The 16280-nt window shown below is 43.5% G+C and overlaps 1 protein-coding gene and 1 long non-coding RNA gene across 3 annotated transcripts in view; one reads left to right on the top strand and one right to left on the bottom strand.

Annotated features, from left to right (window-relative positions):
- Positions 1-1418: 1418 nt before the first annotated feature.
- LOC102076697 (uncharacterized) lies at positions 1419-2151 on the bottom strand. Of its 2 annotated transcripts, none has more exons than XR_002060393.2 (3): positions 2127-2151; positions 1805-1876; positions 1419-1593 (listed from the first exon to the last, which is right to left on the bottom strand). It is a non-coding gene; the product is annotated as an uncharacterized LOC102076697 (long non-coding RNA). The 2 variants fall into 2 exon arrangements; XR_002060394.2 differs by lacking the exon at positions 2127-2151 and adding an exon at positions 1981-2012.
- A 279-nt stretch (positions 2152-2430) lies between these two features.
- The window catches only part of LOC109200198 (NLR family CARD domain-containing protein 3), a 76236-nt gene continuing 62386 nt past the window's right edge, over positions 2431-16280 (top strand). Inside the window, exons 1-4 of the mRNA XM_019355695.2 lie at positions 2431-2738; positions 9987-10231; positions 10360-12144; positions 12671-12844. Of these exons, the coding sequence (XP_019211240.2) occupies positions 2526-2738; positions 9987-10231; positions 10360-12144; positions 12671-12844 (2417 nt within the window). The 5' untranslated portion in view covers positions 2431-2525. The remainder of the gene's footprint in view (positions 2739-9986; positions 10232-10359; positions 12145-12670; positions 12845-16280) is intronic.

Raw genomic sequence — 16280 nt, 5'->3', positions numbered from 1 at the left:
CGAGGGTTTCGTGTTTCAGAGGTTGAATGTAACACAGGTGCTGATTTTCGTCGGGAGGAAGCTCAGCGCGGCAGATTTTACATCTGGCGGCTGTGCACCTGTGCTTCCCGCGACGGGAGAGGAGTTTGCAGTCAGGGCATTTATACAGTTGTTGACAGACGCTGAGGCCTGAACTAGAGTGAATTCTGGGCTGTTTGTGCTTCGAGTAACACTCGCGAGTGCGACATGACCTGTTACAATCCGGACAGATTACAGCGTCCAGAAAGTGAGCGGGGCATGCGGGGTCGAAACAGAGATTGCAGCGATTTTGGCAAAAGTGTTTCTCCAGGATATGGTACCCGCGGTGACACTCCTCGCAAATGTACGGGACTCCTAAAAATGTTTTTAGATTTTTTATCCCGTAATAGTGATGCCGGAATAAGAATAAGTACAGTGGGTGAGGAGTGTTTGGGGACTCTGTTTCGATTAGCGAAAGAGTCCTGTCCTCGGGAGGGCGGTAAAACACAACGATTTTACGATTTAGTATTTGCTCAAATTTATCTATGTCAGTGAGGGTTACCTGGGTCCGATCGCTCAGCCCCGCTAAACGCTGCAGCTCTCTGCCGCGTTCCAGGGCCTGTTTATCTGTGAAATGAGGCTCGGTGAGGTGAGCCAAGTTAATGGCGAAGCACAGATTATCATTTTTATTTTTACCACGTACAGACAGCGCCGCTTTTTGACTAGAATTTCATCATCTAACGTTTTGTGAATCTTTTTACGCGGGCCTCCGCCGCCTCTAGGATTTCTGATTACTTGCACAACAATTTCTAGGGGAGAGCCGACCACGATCGCGCCGTTTTATTGTATCAGCCTGGCCAACAGGTTCTCAAAAGCCGGTACAATGTTTTCGCCGCGATCGTCGCCGTTAAAGACGGCGTGCTTTTGCGCGTGCTCGCTGATAATCTCCAGTTGAACCCGATCGTTACGACTAACTTCCGGTCTCACCCTATCCGCTAGATCTACAAAATTGTCCCTGACGTCGAGGTAAAATTGAGCGAGGTCGGCCGCGTCATCCTGAGAGGGAATGTTAAATACTCGCCTTATTTCAAAATTATTAAATTGTTCACGGCGAGTCACCGCATCGTTCTGTACCCGAGATCCTCCTCCTCCGTGTTGATGTTCCGCAGGCTGCACCTGCTCCTGCCGCTCCTCCGCAGAGCGCTCCTCCCTCTGCTGGTCGTAGAGCTGAAGAGCATTTTCTAACGGCTGCAGAGGGTCAAAGTTCACTCGGTCGGCACGCCGTTCGTTTTCAATGTTTTGAAGGAGGGCCTGCAAAGCGTTTTCTAAAGGCTGTAGGGGTCGATCGGTGGTGCTATATGATCATCGTCTCTGTTCAATTCTGCCACGGCTTCCAACAAAGCGTCAGGAATGCTGCGTTCTTCCGACATGATTTTCTTTATTTCTTAATTCACAGACTTTTACATGTGTATGCTTTTACTTTGCATCCCTTTTACAGATCCTTGTGTCGATATATTGATGCATATGCACGGACGGTTATGGCGTACATGAATCTGAGGTCTCCGAGGATCCTCCTCTTATGAAGTCGCCGTCGGGCTGTAAGAAAAGACAAAACAAAATGTATTTTTTACTCCTTCGAAAGGACGATCGTGTTTTGCACAAACGTTTTATTTATTTATTCTTGCTGTATAAAGTTGAGAGTAAAAAAACCCACACATTTTTTAAAAATTTTTATTTTATAGAGCGGAGAACTTTATTAATACAACATAAATATTTATTAGGGCCGATTCATCCCCCCGTCAATTACCTCTCAGTCTCCTGAGAGGAGGAGCTCTGGATGGTTCCTCCGCCTGATTTTCTGTATCGGTCGGTATATTCTCTGTCGAGAAAAAAAGTTTAAGAAAACACATTGTACCTCTCCGGGTCAGCATGCGCGGCATATCCTTCATATTTTTTTAAAAAAAGAAAAAAACTTTTATTTACCTCGCTCCTCCGCCCGATCGTCTGTAGCGGGGATTTGAATGGGTATATTCTCTGTCGAGAAAAACAAAAGGGAAAAAGTTTTAAGAAAACAAGGGAGGGGTGGCTTATCCTTCGTATTTTAAAAAAGAAAAAAAACTTTTATTTACCTCGCTCCTCCGCCCAATTGTCTGTAGCGGGGTTTGAATGGGTATATTCTCAATCTCGGCTGTGGAGAAATAAAACAAAGATTAAAAAAAACTTTCTAGCACACGTTATACCACTCCAAGTCGGGAGGGGCGGTATAGCATGCTCCGCTTTTCGAATACGTTATTTTGTAGAAATATTGTTTACCTTCGGATTTAAAAGGTATTTTCCTGCAGTTCTCCTGGTATGCGGTGACGAAAATAACGTCGTCTTCTTGTTCTTCTTTTCGCTGCGGCGGGGTCTGTATATTCTCGATTACCGCTGTCACGAAATAAAGCAAAAAGTTTTAAAAATCCGCTCCGGGTCGGGAGGGGCGGTATAGCGTGCTCGGATTACTCCGTCACATCCTGTTATTCAACAAAATGGCGAATAATACAACATATTGTTTTTTACCTTCGGTTTTAAAACTTATTTTCCTGCAGTTCTCCTGGTGTGCGGAGACGAAAATAACGTCGTCTTCTCGCCGCGGTCTTTCGCCGATCGGCAGCGGAGGTTCTGCGGGGAGGATGGCGTCTAAATCGCCTTGGAAAACGGCCGGATTTATGGTGCTCCTCACCGTGCTATCGATAGCGTCTGTAAGTAACAGAGTTTCATTAAAAAAACAATTCTATCTAAACTTATTTTAAAAATGATATATCCTTATTGAAAGGCACCGTAGTCCACTTGCGTGAAATCATCGTTGTAGAAATCTAAAAGAACGTAATCAAATTATTGACTTCTGTGTTGATATATAATTTAAAATCGTAAAGAAAAAAAAAAAAAACTTACCGTGGTGAGGCAGGAAAAGTTCTGGCGAGCTGGCCCTGGCGCTCTGATCGACGGCTTTGTTTGGACGGAATACTGACATAATATTCACGGACTCTTCCTCGCGATTGGTAGAACCGTCACAGTAGGGTCTGAGCAGATAACGGTTCTTTTGAGCCCCCTCTCGTTTCTTCTCTCATTTTATCCTCGTCTAGCATCTGTTTTTCGCATCTTTCTCCTGACAATATCGACAGTTAGAGAGTGTTTTTTATTGTTTTTTTTTGTTTTCTCTCACCCTTCGGTTCTCTGATTTGTGTGTTTGTGTGTGCGCGGCCGGGAGAGGAGGGGGGGGGGGGGGGGGGAAAGAAAGTTGAGGTGTCCGATTCCCTTTTTTGGGTGCCTTCTTGTGAGGGTTGTCTGTTTTCCACATTCTCCGACGGTAAAATACGACTTAGAGGTGAATATTTGTTTTGCTTTTGTGACGCCTCACGGTGTAAACTAGACACTGAGAAAATAACTCTTTCCCACAGAGGGGGGTGCTTTAATAAACTTATTATTTTATGGGGAGATGTACGAAATTATTTACCGGGGTTACAAGCAATGACAGATGATAATATTGGCTGTTGACTGCTTAGTGCGCGTAGTACAAGATCATTTTTCTGTCTATTGAGAAAAATCTGCTGTAAAAATAATGAAGAAAAAACTCTCTACTTTGGTCTGACAAGGAGCGGGCTGCACAAAAAACAAACCTCGTATAGATGATTTAATAATGTTTTTTTGAGGCTATAAGCATTGAGAAATCTGCTGTGTCACTCCTCCTTGACCCGCGGGTGGGTGGGAGTGTGTGTGAAACAAGACCTCCTGCCTCGGCAATTATCTTTTATGGCTTGTTTTTCAGCCGCTTGTAAAAGGGCCCTCTCAAAAAGAAAAGTAGTATTCAAAGAAAAGTATTCACTAAGGGATATATATATTTTTAACAAATACAAGGATGTAGCTAGGTGTTTTAATAATAATATTTTTTGGGCGCGCTATAGGTTATAAGCATTGATATCCGTTGTCTCACTACTCCTCCTTGACCCGCGGGGTGGGGTGGGTGTGTGTGCGCGCGTGTGTGAGTGAAACAAGATCGCCTGCCTCGGTAATTATCTTTTATGACTTTGTTTTTTCAGTCCCTTGTAAAAGGGACTCTCAAAAAGAAAAGTATTCACTAAGGGATATATATATATATATACAAGGATGCAGCCTGTCTCCACCCCACTCTATATAAATGCAATCCGTTTACTAGTTGGATAATCTTAAAGGTTTTTATTGCGCATGTCATATAAGAAAGCAAAATACTATTGAAAGAAACGGTTCTCTACAGGCAATAGGAAGTCACTCTTTTTTCATTACAAACGACGGTGCATCTTAAGAAAGTAAAATACATCCGCTTTTGTAAAAAGAAATACAGAGAAAATTGTCATAATACTGAAACAGAATTCAAACTATGAGTTTGTGGAAAACTAACTGTCTCTCTATACAGCACTGACTCAACAGCCGCGTCACCCTTCAGGATCCCCCCTCCCTATCTGATCCCCCTCATGCTTATGGAACATGAAGCAACAGGTCTGAAAATGACTAGACACTTCCGGAGTATTTCTGGTAGGGTCAAAAGGTCTGGATTGAGGCCTTCAATAGTAAATATGCTGTATTTGAATACGTCATACTCGGAGATGTAGCCCCACTTTCCACAGCCCTCAATAGGCAGAGTCCATTCTCCCCGCAAGCTCCTCGGAGCCGGTATCTGGCTGCGAAACATAAAGACCTCCTTATTTCTCCCTTCTTTCCGCGGAGCATCGGCCGCTTCCGATCTGTTACTGTAGACGGTGACGGGGGTGTCGCTGATAATCGACGAAGACCACTCGCCGCTGCTCCCTCCCATGCTTACGGCCTCCGCAGAGCAGATCTCTTCCCCGTCCAAGTACAGAGGAACACAGGGCTGCAGAATGAAAGGATCCATCTTGCTGTCTGTGCATAGTGCGCCGCCCTCTCTGTTTTTATTCTCCTCCCTCCCTCTAAAAACTTTTTTTTATTTTTTTCTCATGGCGCGATTATGGATCATATTACACACTTCCTGTGGGGGAGGGGTCATCAATCAGATTTTGACACAAGCCGCTGATGCAATTCGTCACGCTTAGGGATCAAATTACACACTTCCGGTGGGGGAGGGGTCATCAATCAAATTTTGACACAAGCCGCTGATGCAATTCGTCACGCTTAGGGATCAAATTACACACTTCCTGTGGGGGAGGGGGATCAAATTACACACTTCCGGTGGGGGAGGGGAGGGGTCAAAAGGTCAAGGCTAGGGTCATCAATCAAATTGAGACACAAGCAATATACCTATGTTTTTCGTATATGGTGTTAAATAGGCCTATATTACTGTGCTTTAATGTCGGTCATAAGGACAGTACTTTAAGAGCCATATATTTTATGAGGTGGTACTCATTCTGAAAAGTCTGCCCATGCCCTCCCACGCTAAACCTCGCCGTCAACATTATCGAAACCTTCTATGATTTTCTGTGTGTGACTGAGACTTGGCTAAGGGTTGGTGAGTCCAGTGCTCTATCTGAACTTTTACCTGTGGATTTTTGCTATTTTAATTCGCCACGAACATCAGGCAGAGGTGGAGGCACAGTGACTGTTTACAAAAAGGATTACAAATATAAGCAGTGTTTTCTACAGTCTTCATTCTCCAGCTTTGAAATTACCTCGTTTGAGGTGAGTTGCACAAATCCGGTTTTCTGTGCTGTCATCTATGGCCCCCCGAACAACTATAAGAACTTCATAAATTACTTTTTTGATTTTTTTTTAGCTAGGATTATGCCCAACTATGATGGTGTTCATATTGTTGGAGATTTTAATATACATGTATGTTGTCCTGATAAGCCACTGGTAAAGGACTTTTTAAGCCTTATTGACTCTTTTAGCTTGGTACAGTCTGTGTCTGGCCCTACACATGAGCACGGACACACACTGGACCTTGTTCTGTCATATGGTCTGCCTGTCACTAAGATGGAGATTTGTTACTGTGCACTCTCAGATCATATGCCTGTGTTATTCAACGTTGGTTTTACACATACTGCAGTTAAATCTGGCACTGCTGCTCGGCAGTGTCGGGTTATTAACCCCTCCATCGCTGCGCAGTTTTTTTTACTGCTTTTAATCAGCTTCTTCTGACTTTGTCTCCTCTGACACAGAAGCTTAATTCCTGGTTTTATTCTTGCTGTCAAACAATGATCAACTCTGTGGCTCCTTTAAAAACCAGGTAGCCCAAGGCTAAACTGAGCCTTTATTTATGAGAAAACTCGTGCTGTTAAGAGGGAATGTCGTCAAGGAAAACGGAGGTGGAAAAAGGATAAACTGCATGTATCATTTCAAATTCCCAAAGACTGCTGGCATCGCTACCAGAACACTGTTAAAGAGGCAAAAAGAGAATATTTTGCAAATATTATTTCTTCCAACTGTCATAACCCATGCGTGTTAGGACCATTGACACTGTTCTTAATACTTAATCTTCAATACTACTAATTGAATGTCTGTTTGGAAGTTTCTCCTGATATTTGAAATAATTTTCTTTTAACTTAATAACTTTTTTAATGAAAAAGTTGTCACCACCTCTTATTGCAGCTCCTGACTCTGTCGCTGTCCCTCGCACTGCTGTTTTTACTCAGTTTGAACTTGTGACGTTTCCACTTTAGAGGATGTGGTTTGCCATATTAAGCCCACAGGTTCCCCTCGGGATCCTTTTCCTCCACAACTTTTTAAATAAATTTTTCCTAGCATAGGACAGTATGTCCTTGACATTATTAACCCTCTGGGGTCCAGGGTATAATTGGCCGTTTTTGACTACTTTTGATTTTACCTCTATATTTCACCTTTAAAATATGTTTTTCTTGCCTTGTTTGGTATCATTATTTTCAGCACAACCTCAAATATCTGAAATTTGAGTTAGTTTTTCATTTTGGTATACTATATTAGCACAGTTGATCTAAATTCAGACAAAAAATTCAAAATCCGAGTAGAAAAAAGTTATGTTTTTTACTGTAAAACCCACAAACAGGTTTAACGAATCATTTTCATAACTTGAAATGCAAATAGAAATTGTACATTTCTAAAAATTATGCACAAGTTTTGCAAACAACAAAGTTATATGGTACTATTTACCTAAAAATGCAGCCAAGGCCTCAGGCGTTTTTTATATAACCATTTAAATCTATTTACAGAACAATCAGGTGTGCTGCATCAAATAAGAAGGCACACAAATTATTTGTGCCAGTCCAAAAAATGTAGTTTGTGTTCAGTATAAGACAGAGGAGAACACCATAGGCCTAAACCCTGCAGGTCTGGCAGCAGGAGGTGCATCAGTCCAGTTTTCCATGTGGGAAAAGTGTTTACACTGGAATCCACCTTTGACGGCTTTTTTTGGAGAAAATATGAAATTCATCAGTCTAACTGACACACAATGCAAAACAATAACTACACAACAAACTAACTATGGCCTCCAAACACGCTAAACATCACTAATGTCTCAGATATGAAAACTCGCTCTCTCTCTTTCTTTCGCTCGCCCGCTTTCCGTCGCGGGTGTCACTCCTAAAAACTTCCCCTTCTCCCTAAACAACCAAATGTCACATGTTGCCATATCATTTTTTTGATTGGCTGACATGGTAAACTCTAACACCAATAGGGAAGGGGTGTTTTTTCTTTTTCTTTTTTCACTCGCAAGCAGAGAGTGTTTGCTAGCGCTGTCTGTAGAAAATGCCGTTTTTACCGTTCTTCCCGCTGTAAACACCGCTGTTTTGTTCAGAAAAAAAACATCGCGTGTATTTTTTATCATAACTCTGGTTTTACGTGGCCTATCGACACAATTCAAAAACTGGTATATAGTTTGAAGTCCACACTTTCGACCCAAGTTGGAATGGAGACTCTGACTCGCTGCATCTTGTAGCTGTGTCGTCTTAAATTGGTCATGTGATTTTGACGCGCCGGCGCGTCCAGCGACCCCAGAGGGTTAACAGTGGTCTGTCTTCTGGTGTGGTTCCTGCAAATTTCAAACATACAGTAGTACAGCCACTGCTTCAGAAACTTGGCCTTGATCACACAGTTTTAGCTAACTATAGGCCTATTTCCAAGTTGCCTTTAGTCTCCAAGGTTTTAGAGAAAATTGTTTTTAGTCAACTGAAAGATGTTTTAGATTATAATGGCATCCTTGAGATTTTTCAGTCAGGTTTCAAAACCCTTCATAGCACAGAATCTGCATTATTAAGGGTTTTTAATGACATCCTTCTGGCATGTGATTATGGTAACTATGTTGTTCTGGTCTTTGATACTGTACCGTCTGCCTTTGATACCATAGACCACAATATTCTAATTTCACGATTAAGTGATGTAGTAGGTATTGGTGGCACTGCGCTCAATTGGTTTAAGTCGTATTTGTCATATAGAACTTTCTCTTCCAGCCTTCTCGGTTAAGAATCATCTTCTGCTCCTCTGTCATGCGGCGTCCCACAGGGCTAAATTTTAGGGCCACTGTTGTTTTTACTGTATTTATTGCCTCTGGGTTCCATCCTTAGAAGGCATGGGATCTCTTTTCACTGTTTTGCCGATGACTGCCAAATTTATTTGCCACTGAAGCAGAAGGGTGGCATCTCCATAAAACCTCTCATGACATGCCTAGATGACATTAAAGCTTGGTTGGCTGTAAACTTTCTAAATTTTAATGAAAAGAAAACAGAGTGGTTGGTGTTTGGAACCAGTGGTCCCTGTGAGTCCTCCTTTTTAGATTTTGGACCCCTGGACGTTTATTTTAAGCCTGTTGTTACTGACCTTGGTTTTATGTTGGACAGTGATTTTAAATTGGACAACCAAATCAGAGCAGTAGTGAAGTCCAGTTTTTATCATTTAGGGCAGGGGTGGGCAACTCCAGGCCTCGAGGGCCGGTGTCTCTGCAGGTTTTAGATGTGTCCTTGAACCAACACAGCTGATTTAAATGGCTAAATTAGCTCCTCAACATGTCCTGAAGTTTTCCAGAGGCCTGGTAACGAACTAATCATGTGATTCAGGTGACCCAAGGTGAGATCTAAAACCTGCAGGACACTGGCTCTCGAGGCCTGGAATTGCCCACCCCTGATTTAGGGGGACTGGCAAGAGTGAAATATTTTCTTTCTAGGCAGCACTTTGAAAAAGTGATCCATGCTTTTATTTCTTCCCGTGTGGACTACTGTAATGCACATCATGTGGGGGTCAGTCATTTGTTGCTCTCACGTCTGCAGCTGGTTCAAAATGCGGTTGCACTATTCCTAACAGGAACTCCTAAAAGAGAGCATATAACCCATGTCCTGGCCTCATTGCACTGGCTGCCTGTGTCTTTTAGAGTTCATTTAAAAATTCTTATGTTTGATTTTAAATCCTTAAACCCTGGAGAGGCCCCTTAACTGTCCACTTTTAAATTGCATCTTAAAATTCACTTTTATTCTTTGGCTTTTAACCTCAGCAGAACTTAGTTTTCTCTTGTAATGAAAATACTTATTTATTAATTATTTTACTTTTTCTTTTATTTGGCTTTTATTTATATCATATGTAATTTTATTATATGGCTCCAATGTACAGCATGTTGTTTCAGCTGTGTTTGTTTTAAAGTGCTTTATAAATAAAGGTGATGATGAACCACTGTAGTAGAGAAAAGAGTTGTACTGTTAGATCTGATAAATGTTCCATAATCTCAAGATTTAGCTGCAGATGGAGCTTATAGTTGTGTGTGTTTGTGTGATACATGTTCTTATGAACAACATGAGTGATATCTTTTAGAGACAACATTTAGGTTTAAGGGCAATAGAAAGAATTGATGGAAATTAGATATGGAAAATATTATGAAGAAATGTGGATTTTACCTTTTCCCACTTCTCAATTTCATTGAGGGATTGTGTATATTGTGTCTAATTAAACCGATTCTATGAAACATACCTCATCCTATGTTCTTCTTTTCTCTCCTGTGTGAGAAAATCTTTTTGGGTCATTCATAAAATATTCTGTTGCAGATCCTGGAGGACAAAATAGTTTCTTTTGTGAAGAACGAGCTGAGGAAGATTCAGACAGATCTGAGTCCAGATGAGCTACAGTGTTTTAAGAGTCAATGTGAGGATGAGGATGTATTACAGGGTGTGGATGAAGAACAGAGTAAGAGCAGCAGAGAAGCATTTGTGATGATTACAGTGGACTTCCTGAAGAGAATGAAGCAGAATAAGTTTGCTGAGCGTTTGCTGAGAAGTGAGAATTATTCTTTAAATATTTAAACTGCTAAAACAATGTCTTAAAATAGTCAAAAATACATGCAAAATATGTGAACTTGATAAAGCCTTCATTTGTGTTTCTGTCGAGTCACTCAGGAACCTGCACTAGAAACTTCAAGTGGTGTCAGCATGAATTTAAATCTACTCTGAAGAAGAGGTTCCAGTGTGTGTTTGAGGGAATCACTAAAGCAGGAAACCCAACCCTTCTGAATCAGATCTACACAGAGCTCTACATCACAGAGGGAGGGACTGCAGAGGTCAATGGTGAACATGAGGTCAGACAGATTGAAACAGCATCCAGGAAACCAGACAGACCAGAAACAACAATCAGACAAGAAGACATCTTTAAAGCCTCACCTGGAAGAGAAGAACCAATCAGAACAGTGCTGACAAAGGGAGTGGCTGGCATTGGGAAAACAGTCTTAACACAGAAATACACCCTGGACTGGGCTGAAGACAAAGCCAACCAGGACTTCCAGTTCATATTTCCATTCACTTTCAGAGAGCTGAATGTGCTGAAAGAGGAAAAGTTCAGCTTGGTGGAACTTGTTCATCACTTCTTTACTGAAACCAAAGAAGCAGGAATCTGCAGCTTTGAAGACTTCCAGGTTGTGTTCATCTTTGATGGTCTGGATGAGTGTCGACTTCCTCTGGACTTCCACAAAACTACAATCCTAACTGACCCTAGAAAGTCCACCTCAGTGGATGTGCTGCTGATAAACCTCATCAGGGGGAAACTGCTTCCCTCTGCTCGCCTCTGGATAACCACACGACCTGCAGCAGCCAATCAGATCCCTCCTGACTGTGTTGGCATGGTGACAGAGGTTAGAGGGTTCAGTGACCCACAAAAGGAGGAGTACTTTAGGAAGAGATTCAGAGATAAGAAGAAGGCCAACAGGATCATCTCCCACATTAAGATATCACGAAGCCTCCACATCATGTGCCACATCCCAGTCTTCTGCTGGATCACTGCTACAGTTCTGGAGGATGCGCTGGAAACCAGAGAGGGAGGACAGCTGCCCCAGACCCTGACTGAGATGTACATCCACTTCCTGGTGGTTCAGGCCAAAGTGAAGAAGGTCAAGTATGATGGAGGAACGGAGACAGATCCACACTGGAGTCCAGAGAGCAGGAAGATGATTGAGTCTCTGGGAAAACTGGCTTTTGATCAGCTGCAGAAAGGAAACCTGATCTTCTATGAATCAGACCTGACAGAGTGTGGCATCGACATCAGAGCAGCCTCAGTGTACTCAGGAGTGTTCACACAGATCTTTAAAGAGGAGAGAGGACTGTACCAGGACAAGGTATTCTGCTTCATCCATCTGAGTGTTCAGGAGTGTCTTGCTGCTCTTCATGTCCATCTGACCTTCATCAAGTCTGGACTCAATCTAGTGGAAGAACAAGTCATTACACCCCAGATGTCTCAAAGAAGAGAAGAATCTATAGAGAAACACTTCTACCAGAGGGCAGTGGACAAGGCCTTGCAGAGTCCAAATGGTCACCTGGACTTATTCCTCCGCTTCCTCCTGGGTCTTTCACTGCAGACCAATCGGACTCTTCTACAAGGTCTGCTGACCCCGACAGGAAGTAACTCACAGACAAATCAGGAAACAGTCCAATATATCAAGAAGAAGCTCTGTGAGCATCTGTCTGCAGAGAAAAGCATCAATTTGTTTCACTGTCTGAATGAACTGAATGATCGTTCTCTAGTGGAGGAGATCCAACAGTACCTGAGATCAGGAGTTCTCTCCACAGACAAACTTTCTCCTGCTCAGTGGTCAGCACTGGTATTCACTTTACTGTCATCAGAAAAAGATCTGGATGTGTTTGACCTGAAGAAATACTCTGCTTCAGAGGAGGCTCTTCTGAGGCTGCTGCCAGTGGTCAAAGCCTCTAACAAAGCTTTGTATGTATGCAAACTTTTATTGTTGAAATATTTATGCAATGTGTGGTTATAGCATCAGGAAGTCTTTGCATTTCTAAAACATTTGTGAATGTAAGCCTTATCAAAGTGGACGCAGAGTTTTTCCTTAACTCTTCAAAAACTAGTATAGATAAAAAGAAAACAATAAAAATCCCCAGAATGAGCGAAAGCAGCTTGTTTCCAACAGGGGATGAATGGTGGCTGAATCAGATTTTAGTTTGTGTCAATTAAGGATTATTTTGAATTATATCTAGCAACAACAATCACAGATGTTCTAATTTGCAAAGTACACAAGCCTGTGTTAGTGGGTATTGATCTATAATCACTGAAAGTACTAGCTCCCCAGTTGTTTAACAGATATAGAGGTGTAACTGTTGTTTCAAAGAACATTGCAATTTGTTTTCGCTCGAATTACAAATATTTGTTTTTCTTGTATATATATATATATATATATATATATATATATATAATGTGTGTGTGTGTGTGTGTGTGTATGATCAATTTTCAGACTGTCTGGCTGTAATCTCTCAGAGAGAAGCTATGAATCTCTGTGCTCAGTTCTCATCTCTAAGTCTTTTAGTCTGGGACAACTGGACCTGAGTAACAATGACCTGGAAGACTCAGGAGTAAAGCTGATGTCTGCTGGATTGAGGAGTCCAAACTGTTCATTGACAACTCTCAGGTGAGGATTAAAGATTTTTTCATTACTTTATATTCATAATCTGGATTATCCTTTTGCTAAAAAAAACAAAAAAACATTGTTAAAATCTAAATTGACCTTTTATTCATATTTAGTTTTATTGGTCTCTGATATACTGTTTTTATGTATTCATTTTCATATCCATTTTTTTAAACCATTGAGCATGAACCTGTGTGTAACATGGTTCTTAAGTGCCGGTCTGTTGAAAGATTTCAGATATTCTGGATTCATAATATTTCGATTTCTTTTCATTGCTACAAACGGTTTCTTGTAAGATTGCAGCAAGTGTACTTCAAACCTTTTATTTATGGCAGCATAGCTGTGATAAGCAGGTCCTGAGTTTGATTCAACTGCGGCCCATGTCACCCCTACTTGCAGCCCACATAATGGCATGAAGAACTATTTTTAAAAATTATTATTCAAAAAATTATGTCATATGAAGGCAACAGGCAGAGTGTTACAGGCATAGCCTTAAAGAATAGTTGCAGTGTCTTCGTAAGTCTTCGTCGCATCTATCTGTGTGCAAGCGAAGATATGCCCGAACATTTCTTCTCGACATCGGCAGAAACAAACTTTTTAAGTTAAACTCTGTGGACACTGAGGAGCTGAAAGATCTGGGTCTGCTCCGAAGGCCTACTCAATCACCGACCCCCACTCCTGCACTTCGCCCACAATGGAAGCGCCTCAAGCGGTGTGAGAGGAAGCAGAAGAGGGGTAAGCGCGGTGGCATCCGAGCTAGGCTAGCGGCTAGCCCACACAAACCCGCCATCCCCTCTATCGTTCTGGCCAACGTACGCTCGCTAGAAAATAAACTGGACGACATCCGACTGCTACGTTCTTCTCATAGGAATGTAAAGGACTGCTGTGTTTTTGTGTTCACGGAAACATGGCTCAGCGACAATGTCCCGGGCCATGCCATTCAGCTCGACCAGCTAACATGCTACCGTGCTGACAGAGTCATCGTCGCGGGAGGTAAGACCCGCGGGGGAGGACTTTGTGTTTACATCAATGATGCCTGGTGTCGCGATGCTGTTGTGGTCTGCAAACACTGCTCACCAGTGCTGGAGTTTATGGTTATTAAGTGCCGGCCATTCTATCTACCGAGGGAATATACAGCCATTCTACTGTGCGCTGTGTACATCCCTCCCTCCTCCAATGTTAACAACAGGAACGAGGCACTGAATGAACTGTACCAGCACATCAGTGAGCAGCAGACAGTCCATCCTGATGCTTTTCTCATCCTGGCTGGGGATTTCAATCATGCAGACCTAAAGTGCGTGTTTCCAAAAATACAACAACACATAGACTTTCCAACAAGGGGAAATAACACACTGGACTTTGTTTACACCACCCGGAGAGGAGCTTACAAAGCTTTTCCCCTCCCCCACCTCGGCGCCTCAGACCATATCACTGTCATGCTAATGCCTGCCTACAGACCGCTCGTTAAAGTCTCCAAACCGGTTCGTAAGCAGATACAAGTGTGGCCAGAAGGGTCTTCAGAGGCTTTACAGGACTGTTTTACCATCACAGACTGGAACATGTTTAAGCAGGCTGCCACCTATAACAACACCACTGACCTCCAGGAGTACGCAGAGACTGTTACTGCCTACATCAACAAGTGTATTGAGGATGTAACAGTCACAAAAACCATAACTGTCCGGGCAAATCAAAAACCATGGATGACAGGAGAGGTCTACAGGCTGCTGAAAGCTCGGAATGTTGCCTTCAGAGAAGGAGACGAGGCGAGCCTGAGGACAGCTAGGGCCAACCTTTCCCGTGGCATCAGAGAGGCTAAGAGACAGTACTCCAGGAAAATATCTCATCACTTCAAAGACAGCAGAGACTCACGGAGCCTGTGGCGGGGCATTCAGACCATCACAGATTACAAGCCCCCACCACAGACCTGTGATAGCACTACCCCCCTGCTGAACGAGCTGAACACTTTCTTTGCTCGCTTTGAAGTCCAAAACAGCACCACTGCACAGAAGACCCCACCCCCTCCTGGCGACCAGGTGTTGACTCTGTCCCCGGACAGCGTGAGGAGATCCCTCAGCAGGATCAATGCACGTAAAGCTCCGGGTCCTGACAACATTCCTGGTCGTGTACTGAGAGACTGTGCGGTGGAACTCACTGATGTCTTCACAGACATCTTCAATATATCACTTATCCAGACTGTCGTCCCCACATGTTTTAAAGCCACCACAATCATTCCGGTTCCAAAAAAGTCATCTCCCTCCTGCTTTAATGACTACCGTCCGGTTGCACTCACTCCCATCCTGATGAAGTGCTTCGAACGACTAGTCATGCAACACATCAAGACTGTCCTGCCCCCCTCCCTGGATCCCTTCCAGTTTGCGTATCGGCCCAACCGCTCAACCGATGATGCTATCTCCACTGCTCTCCACTCAGCACTCACACACCTGGACAAAAAAGACTCATATGTTCGAATGCTGTTCATTGATTTCAGTTCAGCATTCAACACTATAATCCCCCAACAGCTCACTCAAAAACTGGTCCAGTTGGGGCTTAACACCTCTCTGTGCAACTGGCTGTTGGATTTCCTCACCGGAAGACCTCAAGCAGTACGGGTCGGCAGTAATACATCCAGCACCATCATTTTAAACACGGGGGCCCCGCAGGGATGTGTGCTGAGCCCCCTCCTCTTCACTCTGCTGACCCATGACTGCACTCCATCATACAGCTCCAACCTCTTCATCAAGTTTGCGGACGACACAACGGTGGTGGGTCTCATTAGCAACAGGGATGAGACCGACTACAGAAGTGAGGTGAGTCGCCTGGCCACGTGGTGTGTTGACAACAATCTCTCTCTGAATGTGGAGAAGACGAAGGAGATTGTTGTGGACTTCAGGAGAATGCACACCCAACATGCTCCTCTGACCATTGACGGAGCGTCTGTGGAGAGAGTGAGCAGCACTAAGTTCTTGGGTGTGCACATCACAGAGGATCTCTCCTGGATGTACAACACCACAGCACTGGCCAAGAAATCACAGCAGCGTCTCTTCTTTCTCCGCAAACTAAGAAGAGCAGGAGCACCAGCCCCCATCATGTACACTTTCTACAGAGGCACCATAGAGAGCATCCTGTCGAGCTGCATCACTGTGTGGTTTGGAGCCTGCAATGCGTCCTGTCACAGAACCCTCCAACGCATAGTGAGAGCTGCAGAGAGGATCATTGGTGTCTCTCTCCCCTCCCTCCAGGACATTTACAGCACCCGTCTCACTAAAAAAGCCCTTTGCATAGCGGCTGATCCCACGCACCCAATGCAAAGCTTCTTCAAGCTGCTGCCGTCAGGGAGGCGACTGAGGAGTCTCCAAGCCAGGACCAGCAGACTGAAGGACAGCTTCATCCATCAGGCTGCCAGGAAGCTTAACTCCCTCCCGATTCTGCCCCCTCTCCC

This window comes from Oreochromis niloticus, unplaced genomic scaffold, assembly GCF_001858045.2.
Source record: "Oreochromis niloticus isolate F11D_XX unplaced genomic scaffold, O_niloticus_UMD_NMBU tig00001905_pilon, whole genome shotgun sequence".
NCBI lineage: Eukaryota > Metazoa > Chordata > Actinopteri > Cichliformes > Cichlidae > Oreochromis > Oreochromis niloticus.
Note: the sequence above shows the minus strand (reverse complement) of the source record. Positions and strands in the feature narration are given on the sequence as shown.